This window comes from Myotis brandtii, unplaced genomic scaffold, assembly GCF_000412655.1.
Source record: "Myotis brandtii unplaced genomic scaffold, ASM41265v1 scaffold482, whole genome shotgun sequence".
In the NCBI taxonomy this organism is placed as follows: Eukaryota; Metazoa; Chordata; class Mammalia; order Chiroptera; family Vespertilionidae; genus Myotis; species Myotis brandtii.
Window position 1 is genome coordinate 66,533 of NW_005368420.1, and position 22,410 is coordinate 88,942.

General features: G+C 38.5%; 1 protein-coding gene across 1 annotated transcript in view; it reads left to right on the top strand.

The window, feature by feature from the left end:
* Positions 1 to 22,410, top strand: part of HECTD4 (HECT domain containing E3 ubiquitin protein ligase 4) — a 126,511-nt gene that overhangs the window by 19,418 nt on the left and 84,683 nt on the right. Inside the window, exons 6-17 of the mRNA XM_014547721.1 lie at positions 353 to 491; positions 3,436 to 3,606; positions 9,394 to 9,586; positions 11,248 to 11,406; positions 13,202 to 13,315; positions 14,036 to 14,176; positions 16,300 to 16,532; positions 16,736 to 16,881; positions 18,173 to 18,243; positions 19,102 to 19,207; positions 19,729 to 19,849; positions 20,576 to 20,704. Coding sequence (XP_014403207.1) covers positions 353 to 491; positions 3,436 to 3,606; positions 9,394 to 9,586; positions 11,248 to 11,406; positions 13,202 to 13,315; positions 14,036 to 14,176; positions 16,300 to 16,532; positions 16,736 to 16,881; positions 18,173 to 18,243; positions 19,102 to 19,207; positions 19,729 to 19,849; positions 20,576 to 20,704 — 1,723 coding nt within the window. The remainder of the gene's footprint in view (positions 1 to 352; positions 492 to 3,435; positions 3,607 to 9,393; positions 9,587 to 11,247; positions 11,407 to 13,201; positions 13,316 to 14,035; positions 14,177 to 16,299; positions 16,533 to 16,735; positions 16,882 to 18,172; positions 18,244 to 19,101; positions 19,208 to 19,728; positions 19,850 to 20,575; positions 20,705 to 22,410) is intronic.

The window sequence follows — 22,410 nt, forward strand, 5'->3', positions numbered from 1 at the left end:
TGGCCGCCATCTTGGCTGGCAGTTAATTTGCATATCGCCCTGATTAGCCAATGGGAAGGGTAGCGGTTGTACGCTAATTACCATGTTTCTCTTTTATTAGATAGGATAGGATTAGACCTTTTCCCCAACTTATTTTCTCTTTGCGAGTTTGTTGTGAAAAGTTAATATTTGCCCTAGTTTTGCAGTCCAAAAGCTAATGTAATATATTCACTCACCTTCAAATTGTTTGCATACTTAGCCATTTAAAAACATTAGGTTTTTAAAACATTAAACATTCAGGAAAATGTTTCTGTCTGTTGTGGCTTCAGACCCAGCTGGGCAACCCAACCTAAGTACCTTTCTTTTCTTACAGAGGTTTTGTGTACTGCCGGAACGAGGAGCTGGAACCGGGATGGGTTGCTTTTGGCAGCGGCAGTCTTCTCCACCGGCCTGTATCTTTTGATAATAAACCTCACTCCCTTTTCCAGGTCATTGACCAGAATACCCTTCAGGTAAACAGAAAACCAAGGCATTGTCTTTACATTTTGGAGACAGTAAGGGAAGTTCTTCAGAAGTAATAACACAGTTGATGTAATTTCCTGCCAGAGTGCATCCTTTGAATTGTCATCGTCCGGGCATTCTGTTTTTTGTTTTTTTTTTTAATGTATTTTATTGATTTTTTTACAGAGAGGAAGGGAGAGGGACAGAGAGTTAGAAACATCGATGAGAGAGAAAGATTGATCAGCTGCCTCTTGCACACCCCCTACTGGGGATGTGCCCGCAACCAAGGTACATGCCCTTGACCAGAATCGAACCCGGGACCCTTGAGTCCGCAGGCTGATGCTCTATCCACTGAGCCAAACCGGTTAGGGCTGTTTTTGTGTGTGTTTTTTTTGTCTAGTGTCTAGAAGATTTTTCTCACATGGTTTGAGTGAATGTGCTCCCTAAGAGTTTCTAAGGCCAGCAACAAACTTTTCTTTATCATTAAAAAAAATTTCTAGGGAATCAGAGATGGTATAAATACCAGCTGCTGCTTCTCCTCCTCCTCCTCATCCTCTTCCCCCTTGTTCTTGTTCTTTTTCTACTTCTCCTTCTTTTTTTTCTTCTTATTATTGCCAGATCTGTTCTGGGACATCATTTCCCTATTTATTCTAAACAACCTTTCTGAGGGAATGGGAGCTTTAAAATGAGTTTAGATAGAGTGATTGTGTGAGATGGATTTAGAGCTCATCTTTATTGCTCTAATAGCACTCTAGCAAAGCACTTGCTGCATCATACTGAAATTACCTGCTCTTGTGTCTAATCCTCCCCAAGACCGTGCACACCTTTAGGTCCAGAGCCTGTCTTACTCATCTTTGTGCCCCTAGAATGTAGTATGTGTGCCTAGCATGTGATTGATGATGATAAAGTACAATGTCTGTGTACCAGGCCCTGATCTAGGCAATTTACATACACTTGTGAGGTGTAATTATGGCAGTGTCATCATAAACATAAGGCAAAGGATGCTAAGCACATTGCAAGCAGTCAGTAAGTGTTTATTGTTGAACTAGATGCTCAGCACGTGATATCGTGCAAGACCCAGACCTGCTGCGCCGGTGGACCCCAGACCCGCCCTGCATGAGCCGCAGGCCCCGCCTCCACCGCGCCAGCTGCGGGAGCCCTACCAGCCCCGTGCAAGCCCCCCCAGCCCCAGCAAGCCACAAGTCCTGGCCCACAAGAGGTGCTCCATGCACCTCCTGGTGACCAGTTGTTTGGTCATTCCGCTGTTACGGTGTCACGACCACAGGCCTTTTATGATATAGAGTAGACAGAGGAATGTAGCTCACAGAGGTTAAGTAATTTGCCAAAGGCCATACAGTTATGGCAACATAAGAACTTGAATGCATGGTTCCCAGCTCTAAAATTTGAGTTCTTTATGCTATAACTTTCTGCCTTTCAACCAAAATTGAACTGGATGATTAGAGTTCTCATCTGTGGAGTGGTTGCCCTGTCAGTAATTACATCTAGAACTTAAGTGGGATGTTGTATCTCTCTGTCTGTCACTCAGTTGTGTCTTTCCTGGAGAACAGAGACTGAATCTTGTTCACCTTTGTGTCTCCAAAGCACATAGTAGGTGCTCGATAATTGTTAGATGAGTAAAGTGAACACATTAACAAATAGATGCCCAATTGCCTTCTTTTCTTATCGCTAATGCATACAGATGAGAATATCTCCTATATTTGTTTGAAATCTTGGAACATGGTTCACATTTGAAGTGATGTCAGTGTCCCCTGTGTTGTTGCAAAAACTCTGATGTTGTCCAAGAAAGGAGTGTTGTCACTAACCAGATACGTGCATCAGAGCAATGTGGGGATAGCTTAGGCCAATCAGTAGCTGTCAACTTTCTAAATTTTCTGGCTCAATAAGTTTCAAAGTGTGGTTACAGCAATTAAATGACTTTAACTTTTGACGTAGACAAAACAGATCTGGAAAAAATTCATATGAAATTAGTTCAGGGTTCAAAAGTAATCTTAGGAAAACTAGTGACTCACGCAGAGGTGGAGCAACTGAAAATTGTTCTTACTGTACCCTGAAGGCATCTGATCTTCTCTAATTATGTTTATTTTGGGATTTTCAGTTCGGCTCCTACTCTTGGATTTTTAAAAAACCAAGTCAGCAGTTTTCTTAGTTTTCTCTCATATTAAATGCTTTTCTCTGGCAGTAAAAATTAGTATGTAACTTCACATTTAATGTGAAATGATGCAAAACTATTCATTATGCTGAAACCAAAGGATGTTTACTAGGTAGTATTAGAAATACATGCCTTCATGTCTAATATAGAGTATTGGTGTTTGTCTGTTTCCTCCTGATGGACTTGGTGAATTTCAATAGCCCTCATGTGCTAAGTTAGGATCTTGCATGTGCCTTCATTTTTTTTAAAATTTTTTTCTCTTTCCCCCTTCTCCCTATTCTCTGCTTTCCCTTTTGCCTTCCTTTTTCTTTTTCTTTTTTTCTTCCTTCCATATTTATTAAATAACTTTGAGCTAGAATTTGAATTAGGTGCTGAGGACATAAAGATGAATAAGATATAGTTCATATATTTTAAATATAATTAATAGTCTTAAATTTATTTACTAAGAACATTTCAGGAAGTACTATTTTTCTGAAACTTTGTCTTTAATAAATGTTTGATAAAACACACATAGAAGAGTCAAAGTGTTTAGTAAATACATTTTTAAAAATGTAATTTGAATTAATCTCAAGAATCTTTTTATCTGTTGCATGGCTAGTTGTATGAACTTTTATGTTTTTGTCATGTAATTTTCATATATTATTCTTAGAGATAAATATCAGGTTTATTTTGCCCAGAAAGCTTATTGAATTCTCATCTTGGAATTAATAATATTAATGATGAACTGATAGAATTAATCAGAATTTATGTCACACTGATGAAGTTTTCCTTCTATTTGTGTCCAGGTATGCCAGATGGTACCAATGCCAGCTAATCATCTCCCTGTTGGCAGCACTATGAGCACCGTGCACCTTTCTTCAGATGGTACTTACTTCTATTGGATCTGGTCTCCTGCCAGCCTGAATGAGAAAACACCTAAGGGACATTCTGTCTTCATGGACATTTTTGAACTTGTGGTAAGTTTTACTTTCTCACTTTGTGTGTTTAGAGACATTTCTGTTTGCTTTCTTTTCATATTGGATGACAAAGGACCTAAGAAACTTGGAGTATGTACAATGTGTTCACTCTTGCCTCAAAATTGATTTTTCTCTGGGATATCTTTGAAGGTTTCTTTGTTTGGAGTTGTATGGCCAAATAAAGCCTAGCTTTCTGAAGGCCAATTTGGCAAGAGAATGGAGATAACAGTAGTTAATGTGTAAATTGTGGAGTTTTTAAGTAGAAATGCTCAGGGGGCTTGTTGGAAATGTGGAACTAAATTGCAATAATAAGATTGGGTCTATTGGTAGGTTTTGAAAGTCCCTAAAAAAGATGACAATTAAAATTGTGAGAAGACAATTATTTATTCATTAGCTATTAACAGGCTGCCTACTGAGAGCCAGGCAGTGTTTTATGTGGATGGTGGGAATTCAGTGTTGGGCATGGTGGATAGGATCCTTGCTCAAATGGAGCTTGTATTCTGGCTGGTTGGGTGGGTTGGGATAGTGATGGTGGAAAGAAAAAAAGAAAAGAAAAAGACAAAAACTATAAACAAGTGAGCAAATAAGTAGGTAAGATAATTTTAGGCAGTGAAGAAAAAGTTGTAGTTAACCAGATGAAGAAGTTCAGTAGTAGGGTAGGGAACGTTCAAGGAAGAGGAGACCACAAGTGCAAAGGTTCTGTGGCAGGAGCGAGCATGCATGTTTCAGGAAATGACAGTGAGCTAGAGTGGCTGGAATGCAGAGAGAGTGGCTGGGCTGCAGAGAGGAGAGCTTGGAGCAAGAAGAGGCCGGGGGCCACGGCAGATCTGCTCTATCCAATGTGGTAGCCTGTAGCCACACCTGGCTGTTTAAATCTATATTAATCAGAATTAAATAAATTTAAAACTTTAGTTGCTCAGTTGCATTAACCACATTTATAGTACTCAGTAGCCATTGTGACTGGCTAGTGGTCACCATATCGAACAGCGAAGACATAGAACATTTCAATCATCGAAGACAGTTCTATTGGACAGTACTTATCTAGGTTGTATTTGCAAAGACTTATAAAGGAAAAATTGCTCAAGCCAGGTCTGTGACCAAACCTTTATTCATGATGTGATTTACAGCCTCCTTCTGGGAAGAAATTAGCATTCCTAAAAATAAAACAAACATTGAAGCCATTTTCTAATGAATTTTAATAGGGTTAAAACTTGGGAAACCAGTCATCCATCCTGCCAGCTAACAGTTAGTCAGTCAGGAATCTAGTAGCCTTTCACCAGACATTCTTTTCCAACTAGTTTCTCAGTATTCTCTAATCATGATCTTTTCTTGTCAAATGTCTCTGCCAGAGTGAAAGTTTGCATTGATCTGCTAGAGATTGTACTGCTTGAACCTGTGTCCAGAATTAAATTGTCAGAATTTTGCTTGTTTTTAAACAGACTTACTAGCTGGTTAAAGGACTTAGGTTTTTATCCTAAGTGTAATGGGAACACATTGAAGAATTCTCCCTTTCCCTGACATGCTTTTGTTAAATTAAAAGAAAAAATTGTATTCAAAGAAGTACGTGTGCATGGATTAAAACTTTGGGTAGCATATCCAGATTCATACTGAGAAGTGAGAGTCCTTTACCCCATCCCCTGCCAGCGCTGGTTTCAGTTTTTTGTTCTTTGTATCTCCAAGTAAATGGCTTACACTGCTGTTTCTTGACTATGAACTCCATATATTGTATGTTGATTTCTTTTTGCTGTGATAGATGAGGCTTTGGCTTAGTTTTTACTCTTTCCTTATTCTTTCTAATGTGTTTACTTCATTCATTTTAAAAAATATGTATTTTTATTGATTTCAGAGAGGAAGGGAGAGGGAGAGAGAGAGAGAAACATCAATGATGAGAGAGAATCGTTGATTGGCTGCTTGCTGCTCCCCCCCCTCCTCAACAGTGGTGATTGAACCAGCAACCCCAGCATGTGTCCTGACCAGGAATCCAACCATGACCTCCTGGTTCATAGGTTGATGCCCAACCACTGAGCCACGCGGCCAGGCTTTATTTCATTCATTTTAATTCCTCTTTCAGTTGTGTTTGTAGCTTATAATTAAGCCTTTATTTCTTGTTCCTCAGCTCTAGGCAGTATCTCTTGTGTGCTTACTTGAAACTTCAGATTATCAAGTATAAAGAGAGGATTCCAAGGCTTCCAGAAATAAAATAAAATCTTATACAAATGATATAGAGTTAGAAAAGCACCATGCTATTCAATAGTATTACTGGATATAAAAATGGAGCAGGGCTTTCAAAATTTTGAGGGAAATTGATTTCCAACCTAGAAGTCATTAGTCAACAACCAAAGTATCAGTCAAGTGTAAAGACAACATAAAGATATTTTTAGATGTATAGCTATACAATCAAAAGCCCATAACTGCCCTGGAGGAAACAGAGCAACTAAAATAGCCTCTTCCAGGGGCATGAAATAAAAAGTTGGGGAAGAAGAAGCCTGCTGTAGATGAAAAGAACAACCTTTGAATCATCTTTGGAGTCTGAATCAAACAAACAAACTGTAAATTAAGAAAAAACAAAACACCACACACCTTTGGAGACAATTTGGAATTTGAATATAAATTGAGTATTCGATGAAACCATGGGGTTATTCTTAATTTTTTAAAAAATATGTTTTTATTGATTTTAGAGAAAGAGGAAGGGAGAGGGAAAGAGAGAAACATTGATTGGGTTGCCTCCCATACACGCCCCATCTGGGGATTGACCCACAACCTGGGCATGCGCTCTGACCAGGAATCAAACTAGTGACCTTTTAGTGCACAGGATGATGCTCAAACAACTAACTGAACTACACCAGCCAGGACTCTTAATTTATTTTTAAAGTATAATAATGGTATTGTGGTTCTATGAGAAAATATCTATTTTGAGAGATGTGTAGTAAAATATTCAGAAGTGGAATTACATGATGTCTGGGATATGTTTTAAGATGCATGAGCAACAAAAGAGGCAGATAAGTTAAACAGGTGTGGCAATATTTAGATTATAGTTGAATCTGGATGATGGGTATATGGAGGTTCATTATACTACACTCTATTTTTGCATATGTTTGAATTTTTTCCTCATTAAATAAAAATTTTTAACTACCACTAGTTTAGAAGCTTCTAAAATGCTGACTTAAGAAGCTAAACATAGCTATCTGGCTTACTGCCTATGATACTTTCACATCATGGAACACTATGTAGCCATTAAAAAGTATGAGGCAGATCTGCATAGACTGAAGTAGATTGATTTCCAAGTGACATTGTTTAGTACAAAAAAAGGCTGTATTTGCTACCTGCTGTGTATTGAAAGTTGGGGTAGGGAGGCTGATTCTTTCTGCTTTTGTCCTCCTATATTAGCAGCTTTCCTCTCTCAATGGACCATTTAGTACATCATACAAATATGTTAGAGCAGTGGTCGCCAACTGGTGGTCTGGTCCACGAGGTCCAGAAGTTTGGCGACTGCTGCGTTAGAGGATATCTTGTCTTTAAAAAACAACTCTCTTGACCCTACCCGCCTCCACTCCCCTATTTCTGGTGTCCCTTTACAGCAATGCTCTTCAAAGAGTTATTCTTACTGTTTTTATGTTCGTTCCTCTCTATTCCATCTTGAACCCACTTTATTCAGTCTTGTATCCTTATCACACCACCAAAACAGCTCTTCTCAAATTCACCAGGGACTTCCTCATTAATAAATTCAAGGTCAGCTCTTCATTTGACTTGACCTTTTAGGAGTTTTAATGTGGTTTTTCACTCTCACATTCTTGGAATTGTTTTCATTTGCTTGTGGGACACCCCATAGGACTTTTCCTGCCCCTCCCATGGGTTTTCCCATTTCAGTTAATGGCATCTGTGACCTTCCAGTGCTGGCCAGAGACCTTTGGTGTCACTCTTGATTCCGCTTTTTTTCCTTCCCAAATTCTATGTCCAGTCAGCAGATGTTCCTGCTCTACCTTCAAAGTGTATCTCAAATCTTACTGCCTCTGTAAAGGTGCTGCATGATTTGGGCCCCTCTTCACCTACCACTCTCCCCACCGACCACACTCCCTGCTCTCATGCCACTCTAGCCACAACTGGCCTCCTTGCTGACATGCCAAAATACCCAGTGTGCTCCCATCCAGGGACCTTTGTGCTGGGACCCTACAGATAACCACATGGCATATTCTCTCACTTTTTTAGGTCTCTGCTCAAATATCACCTTATCAGAAACATCAGTGATTTTTTTTTAACCTGTATAAAATATTTCATGTAAAATAAAATCATGTCTCTTTGTATAGCTTTTGCCCTGGTTTATTTTTCTTCATGGCTCTTATTATTACCCGTTATTTGCTTATTTCTTCACTGTCTCCCTTGCCAAGAATGTCAGCTCCAGGAGGGTAGGGATTTTGGTCTCTTTGGTGTACTGCTGTGTCCCTAGGTCCTAGAACACTGCCTAGCACACAGTAGGTGCTACTCTGCACAGCTCCTTCCTGGCTGCGCTCCTGAGTTTGCTTGCTTTCTCTTGCCTCTTCTGTTACCAAATTTTCACTTTGGATTGCTTTGCTTTTTATTTGCTCCTTATAAGCCTTGCCACTTTGTACTCCTATTCGCTTTTATCTCTATACTCACAGCTGCAGGCCAGCCGTGCCACCTTTATTGGTGGCACCAGTTTCTGAGACTCCAGCCAGATCCAGGAGCCTAGGTCTGGAAGAGGGTGTGGGATGCAGAAGCTGCAGGAGATATATGTGAGAAATTGGACAGCAAATGGAAGTGGAGAAAAGGGATGGTATTTCCATGGGCCACCAAGCTTGTGTTTAAGATCTAGAAACCTGTGAATATTTGAAACCAGTAAGTTAATAGGGAGACACTAGCAATGAAGGAGCAGACAGAATTAAGGGAACAGTTAGAGAGGAGGCAGAGGTGGAAGACTTAACCTTAAATAACATGAGGTGAAGTGCTTCTTCCTCTGAATTAAGAGGAAAGGAACAATAATGAGGCTGAAAACAAAGATTCTTGAGTTAGAAGAGAGATGAGTGTGAGCAGCTTACAGTAAGTGGTCTGGATCTTTTTAGCAATAAAGACTGCCAAGTGGTCTGCTTAAAGTCAAGCTCAAAATTGGTAAAGGAATTTTGAAATCACCACTCCAGGGATTTTGCCGGGGAATAATCAAGTGATGAATGAGGACCTGCCAAGCACCAGCAAGGATCCAGTTGATGTTGGCATTTATTTTTAGCAAACAAAGTCTGCCTTTCTCTAGGACTGCTCTTCCAGTGCCCAAGCAGCTGGGGCTAATGTTAACTGCTGTTAATGCAGAGTTTGGGTTTTAGCCACTAATTCGATTTCAAGAAGACATTACCCTCCTAGTTGTATTTCATATTAATAGTAAATCAAAAACTGATTTGTTTTCTTCTCAGTGTACTTGTACCTCTCAGATGCTCGTAATTAGTAAGAGCTGCCTGAGGAATTCAATATAAGGAATTGTAATCTATGATCTTTTGTAGAATTTATTAAACTCAGTTCATTACTTTTAGAAACTGGGCTATTATGAAGAATGAAAGCTCTCAAAAAAAAAAAAAAGAATGAAAGCTCTCAAACTTTGCATGGCTTTTCCTTTGTTCTCAGTAGTTTCTGTGGAGCACTTAGGTTTTGAGGTTTACCCCTACTCAGGTACAATTTTTGGAAATGGTTTTGCGCAACTAGATAATGCAATTCTCAAATAGAAATTTGCTAACTACATGGAAACAGATGTCATTTAAGGACCTGTTTTTCTTTAAATATTAGGTTGAAAATGGTGTGTATGTGGCCAGTCCACTTCAGGAACGCACAATTCTAATGAGAAAAGAGGGTGAGTCTGCGAAAAGCATTAATGAGATGCTTCTGAGCAGACTTTCCCGCTACAGAGCTTCCCCATCCGCTACGCTGGCCGCCCTCACTGGCTCCACCATTTCCAACACACTGAAGGAGGATCAAGCAGGTATGCTGCCCTTCGCTTACCACCTGTTAGCTTGGATAGCTCCATTCAGCTAGATATCTATAATTTAAGATGATTTTTTAGAGCAGTTTTAGGTTCACAGCAAGCTTGAGAGGAAGGGGCTGATATTTCCCATATCCCGCCTGCCCCGGCACATGCATAGCCTCCCTCATCAATATCCTGCAGCAGATGGTATACTGGCCACCCCTGATTTCTTTAATTATCTTCATAGTTTTTCCTTTTCCAGAATATCATATAGTTGGAATCATACACTATGTAGAGTTTTCAGATTAGCTTCTTTCACTTAGTAATATGCATGAAATTTCCTCCATGTCTTTTCTTGGCTTGCTGTATAATTAGTGAGAGCTGCTTGTGGGATTCAGGCAATATATATATATATATATATATATTTTAATTTTGTAAGTCTGCTTGAGCCAGACTGACGACTTATGCCAGGGAGCAAGACCTCAAATGCTCCCCAGGCAATACTTTTTATTGATCACATACAGTGCACCATATGAAAGCACTTCTCTTTACATAATTCACCTTTTTGTCTCTTTCCAATCATTGCCCTTTTTAAAAAAAAATTCCAAGCTAATACATGTTGTTGGCTATGGATATGAATTAGCATGAATCTGTAATAATTTAAAACAGCTTTATCTTTAACTGTAAACACCTTCTCATTAATTGATTTTATGTTTAGCATATGCTTCGTAAATGTAAAAATCTCATATTTAACATTGTCTTCACCAAATACAATCTTGACCAAGCAAGTAAGAGGCAAACCTCCCACAGCAGAGATGGCTTTTTCTAGAATTTTATTTAGTGTTTATACTTTAATATTTTAGAATGAATGATACATTTATAGAGTTTGAAAAGTAAAAACAACATAAAAAGTTATATGTAGAGAAATCTTGATGTATTCTATATTTTGCCCCCAACCTGCCCCCTATAAGTAACTATATTAATTTTAATCTTTACAGAGTTCTTTAGGCAAATAAAATTAAAGACAAATTTGTGTTCTTATTTTCCTCCTATTCTTAATAAAAGGTCACCTACTAAGCACACTGTTCTGTACTTTTAAAGCAGGAGTTCTTAACTGGGTGGGATAAACAATCTCCCTCACAGTTTTAAATACCGTATGTATCCATCATAATTTTCATCACATTTTTGAGGTTATCTATAGCCCAGAAAAGATTAAGAACCATTATTCTTGAAGAGTTTACAAATTACATACCAACTATATGAATTTATACCAAATCATCAACTGTAGTAAAAAAATAAGGGTAGAAAAATGGATCTGGATTAATATGTTTAATGAATTTTATGCAATTGTATGCTTTAATTCTTTTATATATTGAAATGTTAGGAAGAGAAAACATTTGTGATTAATTCATTATGAGACTGTCAAATACTTACAAGTTTATATGAGAATTTAAGAAGGGTACTGTTTTATTTCCACAAGTCTCAGAAGGCTTGAGGCCAGGCCAGGGAGCCAGAAGATCATTATTTTTTCCTTAGCTTGTTACTTCCTGTTCTATTTTATGAATCTGAGTATTTTCTTGTATGAATCTGGAGACCCCTTCTTATCCTCTGATCTATTTTGCTAACCAAATTAATGTGTGTTAAATATTTCTACTCACCACTTTCATTCTTTTCATCAGCAAATACTAGCTGTGGGCTACCTCTAAAAATGCTTCGGAAGACGCCCATATATACCTGTGGCACATACTTGGTGATGCTGGTCCCACCTCCGGGGGGATCAGGCAGCTCTGCCACCCGGTCTCTTTTTGGTGGAACAAGTGGTTTGTCGTCTTTAAAAAGTAAGTGAATTTTATTTTTGACATTTCTTCTATTTTGTTGCCAACTTTGTTGACATTTGGGTTGTTTATGCTTTCTGGCTATTTTGAGCAATGCTAACATTCATGTACAGGTTTTTGTGTGGACATGTTTTTATTTCTCTTGGGTTTATACTTTGGAGTTGAATTCTGGGTTAAATGCTAACTGTATGGTTACCCTTTGGAGGGACTGCCAAACTGTTTCCCAAGGGGACTTTACTATTTTCCATTTCATCAGCAATGTGCAATGGCTCCAATTTCCCTACATCCTTACCGACATTCGTTATTTTCCTTTTTTTTTTTAAAATTTTATTATAGCCATCCTAGTGGGTATGAAGTGTATCTCATTATGGTTTTGATTTGTTATTTCCCTAATGACTAATGATGTTGAACATCTTTTCTTGTGCTTATTGGCCATTTGTATATCTTCTTTGGAGAAATACCTATTCAAGTCCTTTGGACATTTTAAAATTGGGTTGTCTTTTTATTGACTATTGTTAGTTTTATGAAACTCTTTTTAGTCTCCTTGACATGGCTTTTTCTCTCAATTGAAATTGGCCCCATTTGATTAAAGGAGGTCTTCACTGTGCTATTTTTTTCGCTAGGATATAGCTTACACAGGGAGTCTATTTTAGACCAACAAATCAATAAATACTGAAATTCCTTCTGTGTCCTGTTCCACATTGGTCACTGTGGGGGCTACTCAGCAAGAAGAAGTGGTGCTAGCCTTGAGGAGCTCATAGTCAGGTTGGGAGAAATGATGTAGTTGTGAGAAGCAACTGGAAAATGCTATGCGATGGTGTATCAGTGCCTGGACTGTGGGGAGCCGATAATAGTGCTGTGGAATCAGAAAGAAAGGGTCATTGCGGGGTGGGGTAGAAGGGAGGGACTAAATGAGTTCTTGAGTTTCAGTTGTGAAAAACGGATGTTGTTCATATAACTGGCCAAGTGGGGGGAAAGGCATATGTATGTTGAACATATGCATGGTACAATGAAAAAGATTTGGGGAAGACCATTTTGTTGCTGTGCAGGACAGAACAGTAGAAAATAGAACAGAAACAAAGGGCACAGTTTAGATTATAGCTCATGTCAGGCATGATGAGGATCTGGATTCCTAGGGTGATGGGAACAAGAAAAACAAGCTCAAGTGACACAGGGCTCGAATTTTATGTTTGAAAGCGGGGGAGAAAATAGTATCAATAGCAGCTAGTGCATATGAGCTGGTATAGATCCTGGACATATTTTAACTTATTTATTCTTCCCAAGAACTGTATAAGATTGGTACTTTTATTATCTCCACTTGCACATGAGGAAACTGAGAGGTTTAGTAAATTTCCCAGGATCACACAGAAGTGGTAGAGCTGTAATTCAAACCCAGACACCTAGAGCTCATGCTTGTCGTCACTACATTATCCAGAGTTAAGGGAAAAGGCCAAAGCGTCTCCAAGTTTTAGAGTCCCTGCCTGGAAGGACAGATGTTACCTTGTGATTTAATGATCATAACTCCTTTTGCTAATCTATATTGAAAAAAGCCTTTATGCAAAAGTGGCCATTTAAAAACCACTTTCAAAAATATGGTTCACTATTTAGGAAGATATTTTGTCACAGTTTTCTTTTTGTGGTCTTAATGTGTGTATTCTGTCTCCTCATTGTTACCATCAATAGACAACAAAAGGGTGGTTTTTATGAAAGTCTGGTTAAGAGTCTCAAATTTAAACTTTGAAAGTAGACAGACCACCATTTTAAGGCTTATTAAACAACTTAATGTTTGTTTCCGAAGTCCTAGCTTCAAGCTTGGTGTATAATATTTCGGATGGTCAGTTCACAAGTCGAGCCGATCTCATAGATGCTGCTGGAAGCTCACTGGGCCGTGGTGCTCTTGTACCAGGATTGGGTAAGAACTAAATGCCCACATCTCCTTGGAAAATTCAGAGTTTTAGCAGTATCTCTCAAAAATCTTGCCAATTTCCTGTGGTATTCCAGTTTCCTTGAAGGAAAGATTTTTTTATAATACTGTTTAATGGGGGTTAATATAAGAAATTGCCATGTGAAATTCCTCTGCATAAATTTCTGTTGCGATACTGTCCATTAGGTTGTGTAATGATGCCTATAACAAACTCTTTAAAGTTCATGCAATTAAAAGGTTTATTTCCTATGAGGAATTGGTATACTTCTTATTGTTCGAAAATGAGCATTATGTAATATTTTTCTCTTTACCTTGGCTCCTAGGAAGCTCATATCTTAAGTTTTGGGCTTAATTACTAAGGCTTTTATTGGGTATTATGTTAACTAGTCCTATTATATCTGGGTTTTAATGTAAGCCATTTAGGTCTTTTTGGGAATTAAAAAGGTCACATATAAGTCAGTTACTGAGAGCTGTCTCTTCCATGAGACTTATTCGATTTTCACATAGGAGTTAAGCAAAGTAGAAATTGAATCCTGCTTTTTTGTTGAGCCCCAGTCTAATGCTTTGCCAAGTAAATATATGGGAGTAGGTGTGGATTGTTAGCATTGGGGAGAACCCTTGCCTTTCCATTCTTTGGCAGTGCTTATGAGAACGTTGTATACAGCAGGGGATGACATGACAGTTGAATAAAGAATGCTGTTTTTATAGGTGCCTGTTACGATACAGTAAACAACATGCTGTGGACCTGCTCGAATGACTATATCGATCAGTGGTGTAATCCTGGGAACCAGGCCTTCCATTACGTCTGCCAGAGACTCGGAGTCAGCCACATCATCACCGAGCCCAGAGGTGAGGTGCGCTCAGTTTTACAGGAAGAGATTTTCCTTAGGAAATAGCAGAGTACAGCAGCATGAGGAAGTGAGAACATGGCCCAGGCAACAAAATGGGTCAACAGCCTTCCCTCTTGGAACTTAGAAACCTATCCTTGCTATCTGATTGGTTTATGATTAAGGAAATAAGTTTATAAATAATAGAGCTTTTGAGGTAGTCCATAGACGTTTTTACAGGAAAATTACGTTTCTTCTGCATTCGTCAGAACTTTGGCACAAAAATTGCTTCTTTATTTGTACTTGGCATGGGATTATATGCTTTTATAATAGTTTATATTGATAACTTACTTATAAGCTTATAATTAGATAGAATTATCAATAAAGGATCTTTATATTTCTTAATATTAAGATTCTTAATATTAAGTTAATTTTCCCCCAAATGTGTTTATTGGCGTGGTTTCCCACTCCTCTGGATTTGGGTGCTTTTAGTGCTGCTTTTCCTCCTGTTGGCTGACAGGACAGTGGAGCAGCCAACACACAAAACCACCGTTTGTGCTCGGCTGAAGAAGGTGGTGACTTCATGCGTTCTGGGCATTTCCCGTCCATGAAGGAGGAATTGGGCTCTGCACCAGGCCCCTGTCTCCTCTGCTCCTCTTCTGGAAAGGGATGGAGGTGGTCCCTAGCGAGAGGCATGTTGTCGTGGGGAGGTGTCACTGCCAGGAAGCAACATTAAGTTAATAAGTGCTTAAAATCTCCTGGCATTGAAGTCAGCTCTAGTGGTATGGAGGGGTGAGTAGCTCAGCAAATTCTCCCCCCATAAAGCAATGATAAAACTGACAAAGAATCAAAAACAATTATTTCTAGGCTCTGGAAATTGACAAAGGCATACACCAAATTGAGAAGTGGGTATCCATTAAAAAAACAAGAACAAAAACAAACCTGAACTCTGGGTTAGAACATTGGAAGTCTGTGGTGTTCTTAGCTGGGATGCTCCCATCTCCCACCTCAAGCTTGATCAGCTCAGTAATTCCACCAGGTTGGGGCAGATTGTGTAAACCAGCATCTTTGCAGCCAGAGGGGGCTGACTTGATTCGGAGCAGAGCTTGGGGAAAACACATGCCCGCAGCATTCTCAGTAAAGACGAATAGTATGAACTTGAATTCTATTGTTATAAGATCAGGGACTCAAAAGACACAGAATCAGTGGGCCCCAGTCTGGTGTTAGGATTAACACGAAATCAGAAAGTTTAGTTTTAGCAAAGTTTACCTTCTCTTCAGTTTCCTTGAGTCCTTTTCTCATAGTTCCCAGTGCCCACAACCCTTTTGCAGCTGTAAGGTTCCCCCACCCAGGCCTGCCTCTCCAAGATTACCTGCTTTCCTGTTCTTTTTAGGCAGTTCATTTCAGCTGTTTTAGCAGAAAAAAAGCAATCTTTTTTTTTTTTGGGTACTTTGCCTATTTGAATTTTCACCTCCATTCCTTGAATTTGTTATTATATAAGATGCTTGTCAACCCTCACAAGGTTGGATCAAAGGCTATTTAGGCTGTGGTGACTAAATAGGTAAAAATGTTGAGGTGTTGTGGGAGGAGATATTTCTGAATCAGGGAGAGATGGTGAGTTCTACCATAGAGGAGCCATAGAAGATGGAGAGATTTTACTAGGATGATTCAGCATGGGCTCTGAATTGAGATGGCCAGAATTCAAGTCCCAGCTTTACCACTCATTAGCTTTGTGACCTAGGGTGAGTTACTTAACCCCCCTGACTCTTGATTTACTCCTTTACAAAATGAGGCTAAAATAGTCTAAGTTTATAATGATGTTGTAAGGCAATGCATGCAAAGCATTTAGCCAGTTGTTAAGATATAGAAAGGGTGGTAGCTACTTATGCTCTAAAAAAAAGAAAATTCCCAAGTGTTTTCACCCCAGGACTTTGGCAGGGAGAAAGATTCTCTAACAGTAGCTGAAGCGACTGGAACCAAGATACTCTCTTCGTGTGTGTGTGTGTGTGTGTGTGTGTGTGTGTGTGTGTGTGTGTCTGTGCGCGCTCGCGCGTGCGCACGCACCTTTTATAAGTCAAAAGACTGCTCTGTGGGGACTGCCCACAGAGATGTCTTTCCTCACTGAGTTTCCTTTTTATTTTCTAGAAGAGGCTATAACCACGAATGAGGTTATAAACCAATTATTGCACCACGTTGGTGCGATGTGCATACACCAACTCAGTCTTCTTGCTACCAACCCAAATCTTCCAATCACAAGTGTCCTGGGCAAACAACATCCGATCGAAGCTCACCATCTCAGCAGTATTTGTGACATTATGGAGAAGGCCATGGTTAATGGAGACACCTGTATCATACGCTGCATTCTTGTTGTCTTTCAGGTAAACACACTGTTTTGAGATAAATAAGATATTAGAGAAATAAAGAAACACGTACCTTGGCTTCAGCCAGCTAATTTCTACCAGAAGAAAAGATTGTGGTTAAAAATCTATTCATAAGAATATCTACATGTATTTTCTCCAGAGGGATAATTTTATCCCCAGTAGAATGAACACTTTTAGATATGCCCTTTATGTTTCTGTAGGTGGTATTTAAATTTTTCTTCAGCCCACAAACTGAAAGGAATCGAGACATTATTCGACGGTCAGGATTGCTTCTTTGGCAGCTGTTGATGGCACCAAAAGATCAAATTTGCCTTGAAATTCAGAAGGAAGTCTGCCTTGCCATCAGGTAATCAGCAAGTAATTTCCATAGCGCTCTCTTCAAAATACTTCCCTTGCATTGCATCATGATCTTCCCGGCCAGCTGGTAGCATAGACATCTCTTCCCCCATCCCATCCATCCATCAGAACCTCGTGAACAGAGGATAATTCAACTGGACAGAGGCTATGGCCCCACTCCCAGAGGACCCACGCCATCTGTGTACCTAACGTCATCATTGGATCTTAAAAAAAAAAAGACACAAAAAAATCCTTTAAGTGGATGTTTTGATGGTTTATAAGTGGATGCTTATCTCACTTGGGAGAAAGTGTGGCAGGGTGGTTAAGAAGCTGGCTTTGGCTACAGGCAGACCTGGGTTCTAGTCTTTGCTCTGCCATTTACTGGCTATAACCTTAAGTCTTCTGTTTCCTCCATTATAAAATGAGTATAAAAATAGGTTTGGGAGATTTTAATAAGATAAGGCCTGACACAAAGTTAAGTGCTCAACATGTTAACCTTTTAAAAATCTACTTACAACCTTGTTAGTCAAGAGGGCAGAGTTTATGGACCATTGTCTATTATCATTTAATATACACATTAGTACAATGAGCTTTTATCCAGGATTATAGCCTTATTATGACCAAATATAATTTAGTGACCAAGAGAGAACTAAGTGCTTGGTCTGGAAGTACCATGTGACAGGGGTGAGCAAAGGGTGAGGGCAATTTTTCCTTCCACAGTAGATCATGCTTTGGGTCTCTTTTTGTTGAGACCATTAAGGCAAAAATTAAAATCTTGTGCCACAAGACAGCTTCTGGGGCTGATGGTTATTACCTTTCACTATCTTGATGGTAGTGATGCTTTCATGGGTATATACATAGGTTAACATTTAACATGTATACTTATTACATGTTAAATCTCATAAAAAAAGAAAAAATTCTGGTGCTATTTGCAATACCATTCTTGGGAAAAGCTGAGAATTAGAAAGTCCCCTTCTCAAAAGCTATTTTGGAGGGCAAAATCTGCATATATAGCAGGTTTGACTCCATTTATTTTTTTATAGCGCAATTCTCTTTAACTAGTTCTGCATCTGGCCTCATTGAAGTTATCATTTTGGTAACTCACAGACAAGAGAAAGATAGGGAAACCATCAGTGGACTATATCACAACGTGAATTTAGATTCAGCTGCTTTTTAGTGATGAACTGTCCCTCAGAGTGTTATGTAACCAAACTGGCATGTTTATAAAAATAAAAGTTTAAATAGAGTTTGGGTTTTCTAGAATATTTGTCTAAAAGCATTTGACTTTTCTGTCATTTCAGCTCTGGTTTAAATATCTTGTACCCAGGTGAAACTGAAATCAATAACTTACTTAAGCTGGTCTTAACAGAAGGTGAGAATTGTTCTTTAATTATCCTTGAACTACCATCCTTTTTTTTGTCCCTAAGGAAACAACTGGATAGTAAGATAATAGATTTTTTTCCTTCATATCTGTTAGTCAGCATTAATTTTTAAAATGTATCTACACATATGCCAACCCTTCAACTGGATCCCAAACAGGAACCATGTTTTATGTACCTTCAAACTCTATAAACCTTTCTCTCTCCTTGGCTTAGAAACTGTACCTCCCTGTAGATTTTTAAGGAACATTAAAGATAATGACTTCTTGGGGATTTCTAAGCCAGTTTTTCCCCACATATTAAAATACAACTTCAGCCCTAGCTGGTTTGGCTCAGTGGATAGAACGTCGGCCTGCGGACTGAAGGGTCCCAAGTTCGATTCTGATCAAGGGCACATGCCTGGGTTGCAGGCTCAATCCCCAGTAGTGGGTGTGCAGGAGGCCGCCAGTCAATGATTCTCTCTCATCATTGATGTTTCTATCTCCGTCTCCCTCTTCCTTCCTCTCTGAAATCAATAAAAATATATTTTTAAAAAATGTAACTTCAAAGTTAGACTGAACAACAAAATTCATCATGCCAAAGACACTACATTTATAAGCAACATTAATTTAAGGAGTTAGAAGTCACACTTTGTGATATATCAATGGGGTAACTCCACTTAAATCAGGATGCACCAGTTAAATAAGTCACATTGGCTGTGATGTGTTCTTGTTTCTTGCTTGTGTAAGGTAAGTACAGGTGTTGGGTGCTAGGTTATCGACAGTCCGCTCGTTAAAAAACTTTTTTTAAAAATAACATCCTTTTCTAAGTGTAAGTACCAGGGTTGTTTATGGAGCTTTGTTCTGTGTTAGGAGAGAGAAACAGTGGCCTCTCCCAGCTGCGGGATGTGATCCTGACCAATTTAGCTGAGCAGCTTCAAAACAACCGATTTGGCAGCGAGGACGATGATCATTACAGGTGACACCAGTTATCTTAGTCACTGCTAGCTCTTTCTTTGTGTTTTCCTCAGTAATTAATTTACACTTAAATGTGATCAACTTTAGTCTCCTATAATATCTAGTATAGCTAGCACGTTAAAGTTTAAACTGTAGATCAGTCGTAAGACAATAACAGTTGCCATTTAGCACGTTTCCGTTTTATCAGTGATGTAACTTGGGCCTAGGGAAATTTAGCATTGTTTTCCAAATTGCTGGTTTGTGAGAGGGTGAGGGTGTGGTTAGAACTGGTGAGGGGAGAAAGGTGTTGGGTTTTTTTGCTGTTTATAAGATACTTGGATTAGGTGCTTGGATACCATTTTGTTGCTATTAGTTTGATTTAGATAATATACCCAGCTGTTAGTATCATTAGTAAGATGATTTGCTTCCAGACCCAATTAGCTTTGAATCTTCTATTTATCATCTTATGCCAGTTGTATAAAATGTATCATTTTATTACTAAACCATCAGTATCTTATTGTTACATTTTTCCTGCATTTAAAGACTAAATGATGAACTTTTACACTACATTCTGAAGATTGTTGTACGAGAATCCTGTATCTTAATCACCAAGTGCCAAACTGTCTCTAAAGATGATTTTCAAAAGCTCCTTTCAACTGTGCCTGTAAGTAAAAATGTATTTATCCAGTTTGATTGTTCTAGAATTTAGTTGTAATTTTGATGTCATGGGAGGAGGTGAGTGCAGTATCCACCTACTCCAGCATCTTGACCAGCTCTCAGTAAAAATGTTTTTAATTAAAGTAAAATTGAACCCAGTGTTTCTGTTTTCATTTTCCTGTGTTGAGGTATGTGCATACAGGGTGGACATAATTGATGAAGGTCCATGGATGGCTGTGCTTGTCCTGGAAATGTAGAACTAGACAAATGCTCTTGAAATACTTTCTCTAAAGATGATGCCTCCTGCTCTAAGTGTCTTGTTTTTGTTTTGTTTAAAATGGTGAGGATTTCTTCCCAGTTAATTTGAAATTTAGCATTGTTTTCTAAACTGCCAGTGTTTTACCGAGACTGATAAGAACCAAAATTCTTTTAAAGGTTTTGGTAGAGTCTTCTCAATGGAGGGGATGGAGGGTGGGGAAGAAAATTACTAAGAGGCAAAAATTCAAGTATGTGAGTGATTAGTGAGAATTATCAGAAGGCAGAAAGTCATGGTAAATGTATTAAATTCTGTGTCAAAAGCCAAGTGGAAAAAATCACCTGAGAAACTAACTTAGTCTGTTTTCTGTACTCTCTCTTTTGCTTCCCTTGTGGAAATGTTTTAAAAACATGTGGATCACATGATCCCTTCTTTCAGTAGATCTAGATCATTTAAATGCCCTTATTTGTATTGAAGGCTGCATCCTCCTGCCTGCGTTATCTGATGGCAGTTCAGAACCACCTTCTCAGTAACACTATTTTGATTAAACCTGATGAGAATGATGACAGTGACAACTCCTTGCAGGGAGAGACATTGAAGGTACAGGTAAACACCAAGCTTTATTCTAACGATGCTTTCTACCCAGCGCGTAAAGCACAGCTTAATTGGCTAAATCTCTGTGTATTATGATGTCGGATTTCACCATGTGGCTTATATTTTTGTGAGAGGTTTTATTGGGCCACTCATTTCACAGATTTTTATGTCATTGCACAGTGGTTACCATATTTGTGACACTCTCATAATGTGTCATTCCATGTGCTCCTGTCAGTCTTTCCATGCCTTTGTTCATTTTTATCTTTTTTTAAAGAACTATGAAATATGGCTCTTACAAGTGATCTCATATGCACCTGAAAGTTTTATTTATATATATATAGAAATATAAGTAAATCCAGGGGCATAACATTTTAAACAACTTTGACATTTTGGCCGGTTTATTATATTCTCTTTATTCAAATAACTTTAAATAGATGATAATTTTCTCACTATCTTCATATTGAATAATTTCGAACCTTATATAGTTCGTTTCATTTTCAGTAATTATTTTTAAGTTAGCTTCTGTGTAAATTCAATAATTTATTTGCACATGGCAATTTATAGCAGTCCAACAATTTTTAATAGCGTTGTTAAAATTTTGACAGATGCTCAAGGCTGTATTTGCATTGTTCTTCAGAATTTCATCTTTGTGGGACAATTAGAGAAATCAGTAAAAAATTGCTTCTTCCCTAAAGTGTTGACCAAACACACTGAAAAATTAACCAAGGAAGCCATAGTTAAAGATAAAATTCATTACACTTTGCCCTTTTCTTACTCCTTGATGTATATGTACTATGTAAATCATACACATGCTAGTTCATATTTATGAGTTTATCTCATTATATAATCAGTTTTTAAATAGGCAGAAATGCATGAATAAATCATTTAACTTGCTGATACTATTCATTACCTTCTCTTGCCTTAGTTTCCTAATCAGTAGAAAAGGACAATAACATCTCTGTTGTAAGGTTGCTGTGAGCATTAGAGACGAGACATGTAAAATACCTGGCACTGTGCTACCGCCAGGTGTGCAGTCAGCAGATGACGGCTCAGATGGTCAGTACCACTTAAACGACGCTTTATCTCGTCTGGTCAGTTCAGAATTCTCTTTCTCTTAATAACACCAAAAAAGAAAGAAAAAGACCCCACAAAATTCCAACAATGAAAACCAGTGTTTTCTATTTGAAAGGCTAAATTTTATAAATTCTTAACCCATGGAAAGAAATAATCTTGGTAAAGGCAGAATAGACTGGGTTGTTTAGTATTTCTGGGAAAAATAAAAAACACAGATTTCATCTAATGGGTTAGTTTGGTTGTATTTTTTTAATAGAAAATAATTGTAAACTAAACATTCCTATGACCTTAATTAGTGTTTCTTACATTATTTAGTGTTTGTACCCCCATGAACTCTCTAATAATTATTTTTAATGTTTAATAGCCTGATACTTTAATTTTTAGCTCAAGTGTAATGGTTTAAAACATTAAGTGAAAAGGTCACTTGTATTGTTTCAGAATGTTGTGTTTTTGTCTCATTTTACTCACCGCCTCTACATGTGCCTTTTACTGTTCTGTTTTTCTCTTTAGCTATCCTCACACTACCCAAGGCACTCTTCCACGGGACACTTTCTGGGCTGGCCACCGGGAGCTCCCTTGTGCTGGAGGGGATGGGAGAAATGCCTTTCTCCTGGGGACTCGAGTGCCCCCCCCCCCCCCCCCCC